At 33.9% G+C, this 8779-nt stretch overlaps 1 protein-coding gene across 1 annotated transcript; it reads left to right on the top strand.

The window, feature by feature from the left end:
• The first annotated feature begins 498 nt into the window (after window positions 1–498).
• Window positions 499–2462, top strand: LOC121790073. The gene is made up of 3 exons (XM_042188367.1): window positions 499–552; window positions 1786–1965; window positions 2098–2462. Exons 1-3 carry the CDS (start codon window positions 522–524, stop codon window positions 2460–2462), a joined length of 576 nt encoding a protein of 191 aa, XP_042044301.1. The 5' UTR covers window positions 499–521.
• Window positions 2463–8779: the final 6317 nt, after the last annotated feature.

The raw sequence follows: 8779 nt of genomic DNA, 5'->3' as shown, positions 1-8779 counted from the left end.
TTGTACACTCTGTTGACATCAGCCCCTGTTGACATCAGTCCCCGTTGACAGAATTTGTAGACTCCGTTGACATCAGTTGATATAGTTTGTATTATAGAGAGTTTGTATTTGATCACACTCTCTATATATATATATAGGGCAAGTGCCCATTAACTACATAACTAGAGAACAAATCATAGCCACAAGATCAAGAAAATCAAGAGCTAGTATTAATACATGTAATTTTCGAATTTAAGGAGAAATTAGTTCCCTCAATCTTAAATTTACTCCACAATAACAAGGCGGGGGTATAATGGTCATTGCAGCCAAAATTACGTCATTGGAAAATTCAATTCATTTGAGAAAGAACCCGCGTTCTTTACCTAATCTCCTCTTCTCTCTTCTGCAAAATTAAATCGCGATTCAACCTCGCTGTCGCCTTCGCCGTAGCCATCGCCATCGCCGTAGCCGTCGCCATCGCCGTAGCCGTCGCCGTAGCCGTCGCTATCCAGTCGTCAACATCCAGTCCTTCGCCGAACACGATGACTACAAATCAAAGAGATTTTTCAAAATGTAAATTTCCTATTGATTAACATTTATTTGTAGGTTTGATTTTAGAACTGTATTAGATTTGAATTTTTTTGTAGCTTTTGAATGTACGAAAAAAAATGCAACCGGAAGTTCCGGTTGTATACACCAAGGTTCCGACTGTGAGTCATTCATACTATTTTTTAATTTTAATATACAATATTTTCGTGTATTGTGATTTATACAACCATAGTTTTTGTGGTTAGAGTGATTTATACAACCGTAGTTTCTGTGGTCAGAGTGATGTAGTTCCAGGGTTAGAGTGATGTTTCTTTGATTTTTTGCTATAGTGATGTATTTTGTTAACATCAGTGAAGTGAAAACATGGTTATAGTGATGTAGTTCCAGGGTTAGAGTGATGTTTCTTTGAGTTTTTGCTATAGTGATGTATTTTGTAAACATCAGTGAAGTGAAAGCATGGTTATAGTGATGTTTTTGTGATATTTTGATATAGTGATGTATTTTATTAACATCAGTGAAGTAAAAGCATGGTTATAGTTATGTGTTCCAGGGTTAGAGTGATGTTTCTTTGATTTTTTTGCTATAGTGATGTATTTTATTAACATCGGTGAAGTAAAAACATGGTTATAGTGATGTGTTCCAGGGTTAGAGTGATGTTTCTTTGATTTTTTGCTATAGTGATGTGTTTTATTAACATCAGTGAAGTGAAAACATGTTTATAGTAATGTGTTCCAGGGTTAGAGTGATGTTTCTTTGATATTTTGATATAGTGATGTGTTTTATTAACATCAGTGAAGTGAAAGCAAGGTTATAGTGATGTGTTACAGGGTTAGAGTGATGTTTCTGTGATATTTTGATATAGTGATGTATTTTATTAACATCAGTGAAGTGAAATCATGGTTATAGTGATGTGTTCCAGGGTTAGAGTGATGTTTCTTTGATATTTTGATATAGTGATGTGTTTTATTAACATCAGTGAAGTGAAAGCATGGTTATAGTGATGTGTTCCAGGGTTAGAGTGATGTTTCTTTGATCTTTTGATATAGTGATGTATTTTATTAACATCATTGAAGTGAAAACATGGTTATAGTGATGTGTTCCAGGGTTAGAGTGATGTTTCTTTGAGTTTTTGCTATAGTGATGTATTTTATTAACATCAGTGAAGTAAAAACATTGTTACAGTGATGTGGTTCTAAGGTTAGAGTGATGTTTCTTTGATATTTTGTTATAGTGATTTTTTTTCTCATATCCATGAAGCTGCTGCATCCGGAAAAAGGTCTAAGAATCGGGAGGATAGACCTCAACAACTTACTGCAGCTTCTATTGAAATAAGGTCAAAGAATCGGGAAGGTGGACCTCGAAAACAAGTTACTACAACTTCTCCTGAAATGAGGTCTAAGAATAAACATGATAGGCTACAAAAACAAAAACCACAGAGTGAGTTATTTAATTATTTAGTATCTTAGTGAAATATATTATGTATATGGCAGAGTCATTCATGTATAATTTTGAACTATGTTAAGAGTGTATTCATGAATTTGACCAATTTTTTTGTATTATGTCTTCCAGCCTCAAAGCGTGGGAGGTCACAAACAAATGACGAAGAAGAACATCCTGTTAGAAAGAGACAAAGACATGCTAAAGGAAAGAGAACAATGGTTTCTGTTGAACAGTTTAAAATAAGAAGACCTAAACTAGTTGTAAAGATAGGGGTGAAAGTTATTGTTGATGCCATTGAGAAATTGAACTCAAAACAAATAGCTGCTTTGGAAGAGATGGGGTTTGGGCAGCTTGTACATTTGAAGATAAGAAGTATTCCTGCTAAAATGACATTTTCACTCCTCGAAAATTTTAATCAAGACAACTGCTCTAGAATAAAACTTATTGATGATCAACCATTACACATCACCGAGGAGGATGTGCATGCTACCTAGGGACTGCCAAGAGGAGAGCTGAGGATAAATAGGGAAAAGAAGCATGACGTAAATGATGTTATGAAGACCATTGTAAATGCTAAGAAGAAGGACAAAATTTCAATAAACCCAACTGATTTGCAAGAGCAACTTGATAATGATCTAGATGGTGGTGAGTGGTTTAAGAAAATTTTTCTTATTCTGTTGGACAATGTTCTGATCTCACCAGCTGCAAATGGGAAATGTCTTGCACGTATTTTGGACGATATTGGCAACATTTCCAATGTGAGGCAGTACAATTGGTGCAGCTACGTTTTGGATATGCTAATCACATCACATGATAGCTGGAAAGTCAAGAACAAATCCACCCCATTCACTGGACCCATCACTTTCCTATTGGTGAGTTTTCTATTTTAAGCACTCATTCATATTGAAGTAAAAATATGCTTAGAGTGATGTAATTTAAGGTTAGAGTGAAGTGTTTGTGATGCATTTTATTATTGATCTATTTTTGCAGGCTTGCTACGTAGATAGGGTTGTCTACCGTACGAGGTTGGTGGTTAGAAGATTCCCTACTGTCTGGAACTGGACAACATCTCTTCTTAAGGAGAGAGGTCAGATGGAATTCAATAATGGAGGTATCATTGGCAGAGGAAGCATAGAAAGTATTATCGACCCGGTCTTCATTGAAGCTTTATACGTCAACAAGAATTCAATCACTGTCACTGCCTCTGTCCCTTCCACTACCACTGCAAATACTCTGCCAATAGCCGAAGCTCCTTCCACTGGAAATACTCTACCAGTAGCCGAAGCTCCTTCAACTGATGAAGCCGCCCCTTCAACTGATGAAGCTCCTTCGTCTGATGAAATAAAAAATTCAATAAGGGAGGCTGCAGCTGCTATTACAAAAATGATGAAGTATATGAAGGATGCTCCGGCAAGTAGCAATGACGCCAATTGCTTCAAAGTTGCAGCCATAAATACACTAAAGATGGTGGGTGTGGAGGTTGATCAAGGAGACCAAGCTGTGTCAAATCCAATTGACAACATGACACAAGCTATGGAAGAAGATCAAGAAGATGATCCAGAATGGATTGATCTAATGGAAAAAATGATGGGAGCCCATGATGAAAAGTGCAAATTAATGACTAAAGGCACATCAATTTTGCCTGAGATTAACTTGGGAAAAAAACCAGTAAGTTGAAGAGTTGGAACAGAAACCATAGATATTGTAAACAATTTGATTGTGGTCTGTTGTGTTTTAACACTTGACATTTGATTGAGATTGAACTAAAAACAGTTTGTATGATGTTGTGTACTAAAAACAAGAGTGAAGTAAAATCATGCTAATAGTGATGTGTTTTGTAAACAAGAGTGAAGTAAAATCATGCTAAGAGTGATGTGTTTTGTAAACAAGAGTGAAGTAAAATCATGCTAAGAGTGATGTATTTTGTAAACAAGAGTGAAGTAAAATCATGCTAAGAGTGATGTGTTTTGTACACAAGAGTGAAGTAAAATCATGCTAAGGGTGATGTGTTTTGTAAACAAGAGTGAAGTAAAATCATGCTAAGAGTGATGTGTTTTGTAAACAAGAGTGAAGTAAAATCATGCTAAGAGTGATGTGTTTTGTAAACAAGAGCGAAGTAAAATCATGCTAATAGTGAAATTTAGGGAAATTATTTGTACAATCTGAAGCAACGAGGAATTGTGTCGAAGCTGTTGTGCCAAATCATTTGCAACAAAATCGAAACCTAGCAAGAGAAGAGTCCGAAGAAAAAACATTGATGCTCCAGGGAAATCCAAAGCCCTCAATGAACGAGAAAAATGAAATATCTAGTACGGGTAAATGTGAAGAATGAGAAGATCAGTAGGAAGAATCAATCTATTGGAAACATGAATCTATATAATCTATGGGTTGTTAAAACAAATTGTTGAATGCTGAGAGAGAAAGTTAAGAAGAAGTGTTGAATTTGGGGGAGAAGAGAAGTCAAGTCGTAAGAACATGTGAGTCAAAAGTTGAAGTAAAAGTTTGTTCCTCACCTCCTTCGCCCGCGTAACTGATTTAAATCTAATAATGTAATTTCCAAAAATACCCTTGACCTATTTGTATTATTAAAATAAATAATATTTGTTGCATTAAGATGTGTGGCTGAGATTTGTTCTCTAGTTATACACTTAAGATTAGTTATATCTTGATCGCTAACCTATATATATATACCGATTAGTTATATCTTGATCACTAACATATATATATATATATATATATATATATATATATATATATATATTATATAAGTCCCATTATTCACAAATCCACTCTTAAAAACCGAACCACCGAACCATACCAAATTAGGGTTTTTAGATCTAGTTTTTTATGGATGAGAGACACAAATTTATCAATTATTTTCGCCTTCATCACGAGCCTATTTTAATTCATCCGAAGGTAAATAAGTCATACTAACATGTTACGAAGATTTAACTTCATTCCAGTAGGTTTTTACTTCATTCCAGTAGGATTATTACTACATTCCAGTACGAAAATGCGGTTTCACCGTCGCGTGCCGTTCTTTCTCTCTACAATATCTATCACCACCGCCACAACGCTGATATGGTATAATAAACACATGGAATGATGTAATAAATTATTGGAATGAAGTATGTGTAGAAGCATTTGAAGTCCTACTGGAATGAAGTAAAAACCTTATCCAATGAAGTAATAACGTTTCTGAATGAAGTAATAAACTTACTTGAATAAATTGCATTTTTTAATGTAAATAAAGTAAAAACTCAGGTCAATGAATTCAAATGAAACATATGTTGAATCATTTCAAAACCTACTGGAAGAAAGTAAAAACATGTTGTAGTTTCAAGGTATTACGTACGAAATGAAGTAATAAACCTATACAATGAAGTAAAATGGGCGTGTAATGAAGACCGAAAAATTTACACAGCAGCACATCTCATCAAATAAACTAGATCTAATGGCCCAGATTTGGTCTCTAGTTCGGTCTTTAAAATTGATTCGACATTGATCACAACTATATATAGGTATATATATATATGTTAGTGATCAAGATATAACTAATCTTAAGTGTATAACTAGAGAACAAATCTCAGCCACACATCTTAATACTCCAAATTAATCTTATGACTTAGCTATTTTTACATATTTTAAGTAAAAAGTAATTAACAAGGACATTTTTGGAAACCATATTCAACTCCAATTGTCTCCTTCAAATTTCCAACTCCAATTTTAGAAAAAATGAAGCTTTTGTTCACACTCCTTTTCCTCTCCGCTCTCTTCCTTCTCTCCCCAGCCTCCGCCGCCGACATCCTTGTTGAATTAAGCATAAGTCATTATGAACATTATCATCACTAATTTTATAATGGAAATTAAATTTGCCGATCTCAGTTTGATCCTGATCCTATCTCGATGCAATCGATATAATTTCAGTTGTAGTCTATAAAGCCCAACACCGCCTTTTTTCTCTCTCTTTTTTTCTTCTTAATTAGTTGTTTCAATGACTTTAACCTTCAGTTTGCGCTGCAACCCATAAGCCTTTTTTTGTTCTCTGTTACTCTTACAGATAATTTCAAAGACAGATGATTTAGTTGCCTAATTAGTTCATAATTGCATTTGAATGTATTTAGCCCACATATTGTGTTTTGAATTTAAGCTGGGTAAAATGAATTTTGAAAAATCTTACTATTATATATACACTTTGAATATAGTATAAGTAATTGCAAGTTTGCTACGTACATAAAGAGTTATTAAATAACAATCTCATGATTTCGATTCCATATTAGTATTAAAATTGGTATTTGGATTTATTGGATCACTATTAGCATGATTTTACTTCACTCTTGTTAACAAAACACATCACTATTAGCATGATTTTACTTCACTCTTGTTAACAAACTACATCACATTAGCATGATTTTAATTCACTCTTGTTGACAAAACACATCACTCTTAGCATGATCTTACTTCACTGTTGTTTACAAAACACATCACTATTAGCATGATCTTACTTCACCCTTGTTAACAAAACACATCACTCTTAGCATGATCTTACTTCACTGTTGTTTACAAAACACATCACTCTTAGCATGATCTTACTTCACTGTTGTTTACAAAACACATCACTCTTAGCATGATCTTACTTCACTCTTGTTAACAAAACACATCACTCTTAGCATGATTTTACTTCACTGTTGTTTACAAAACACATCACTCTTAGCATGATCTTACTTCACTCTTGTTAACAAAACACATCACTCTTAGCATGATTTTAAATTTGTAAGTGAAAATATATTTCATAGTAATAAAAATAATTCTATTAAACAAAATAAAGAAAAAAATGAAAACAAACTTGTCACACCCACCTACCCTTTTGTCGTATATTCTTATAATTATATAAATATGAAATTTTTAAGCAAATAACCTACATGTAAAATTCGTAAAACACCAATATAAGATAAACTCAGAATTCAACATTTATCTGTTACATATTTCAAAACATTTTGAACTGTATTGAGACTCTCTCACCACTCTATATATTATACATTGGTCTACATGCAAAATGACGAGGAAAAGAAGGTTGATATAATGCGTCAGCCACCAACCCTGATAACACGTGGAGTTTCTAAAACTCATATCAACCAAAACATCATCGATATCTTTACCTGAAAAATATTAGTTTTTTATATGAGCCACAACTCAGTAAATATAAATTTCACCTTTAATTTCACGTCACAGAAATATCAAGCATATTCTTTAACTATAATATATATATGAGTGTGATAAACTACAAACCCTCTATAATACAAACTATACAAACTTTAATTCTACTCACTTAATATAATTAATCAACGGTTAATATAAGAGATTTTTCTAATGTCAACATTTCCTACAAATCTGTTCACTCCGTTGACATCGAATAATCAAAATTTGTACACCCCAGTTGACCTAATTTGTACACTCTGTTGACATCAGCCCCCGTTGACAGAATTTGTACACTCCGTTGACATCAGCCCCCCCGTTGACAGAATTTGTACACTCCGTTGACATCAGTTTGTATAGTTTGTATTATAGAGAGTTTGTATTTGATCACACCTCATATATATATATATATATATATATATAATAATATATATATATATATATATATATGAGATCAAATACAACCCTTATCTATAATACAAACTACAAACTTTAATCCTACACTCCTTGTAAAGTATCAACGGTTAGCAATGAGATTCATATGTCAATGTCAACGCCTAATACAAATTCTGTCACTGGGGGGAATGTCAATGTCAACGCCTAATACAAATTCTGTCACTGGGGAATGTCAATGTCAATGAGATTCATATGTCAATGTAGGAAATGTTGACATTAGAAAAATATCATATATTAACCGTTGATTAATTGTATTAAGTGAGTAGGATTAAAGTTTGTATAGTTTGTATTATAGAGAGTTTGTAGATTATCATGACCCTATATATATATATATATATATATTATAGGGGCATTATTCTCCTATTCATCCATAAGATCATTTCTTCTTCTTAATATGAGTCGTTAGATTATCTTAATAAACGGTCCAGATTGATGCCTCATTTTAATCTCCGCGTTGCATTATAGTGGTTATCTTAATGCATTATGAGGGTATTATGGACAAAGACCGAAAAATGAACCACCATAATTTTGGTAGTTCTGAAATTTGGGAGATTTGGAGATTTAAAATCAGGAGACGGTTCATTCTCACACATTCAATACTCTGTATTTCCTCTCCACTCTCTCCACTCCCTCCACTCGCTACCTTATCGAAACCCTAGTGTAGGCCGCCGTTTTGCTCTCATAGTGAGACCACAAAAATCTTGACATCAATCGTCCAAGATCTCGTCTCCCACCTCCACCGGTGCTAAAGGCGAAGCCAAACCGCCACGAACTCCCCTTTTGTATCCATCAAATCGCCCAGGTATGTTCGGAAAGGGCTTTCTATCGTATTCAAGATTTTGTAGATACGAAAAGTAAAAATTGGAACTTCCACTATGTCTTGTATTTTGAAATTCAGAATAATAACTTGAAAAATCCATGTGTTATCTGTATCTGTAGAGTATTCGGTTTAAAATCGTGGATTCTGCTATCTTATATCTGTTTGTTTTGACAGATTTAAAATGCCTAAACGAGGTCGTCCGCGCTCCCAACCTTCACAAGCTTCAGGTATATTTGTGTCGCTAATTGTGCAATTCAAAATCATATGTGTTGAGTGTGTGGAAGGGTAATTGCATGTCTATTTAGTGCGCATTAGGCCATATTAAAACCGCATTGCAGA

Source organism: Salvia splendens, unplaced genomic scaffold, assembly GCF_004379255.2.
Source record: "Salvia splendens isolate huo1 unplaced genomic scaffold, SspV2 ctg403, whole genome shotgun sequence".
In the NCBI taxonomy this organism is placed as follows: domain Eukaryota; kingdom Viridiplantae; phylum Streptophyta; class Magnoliopsida; order Lamiales; family Lamiaceae; genus Salvia; species Salvia splendens.
This window is presented reverse-complemented; position numbering and strand designations above follow the sequence as displayed.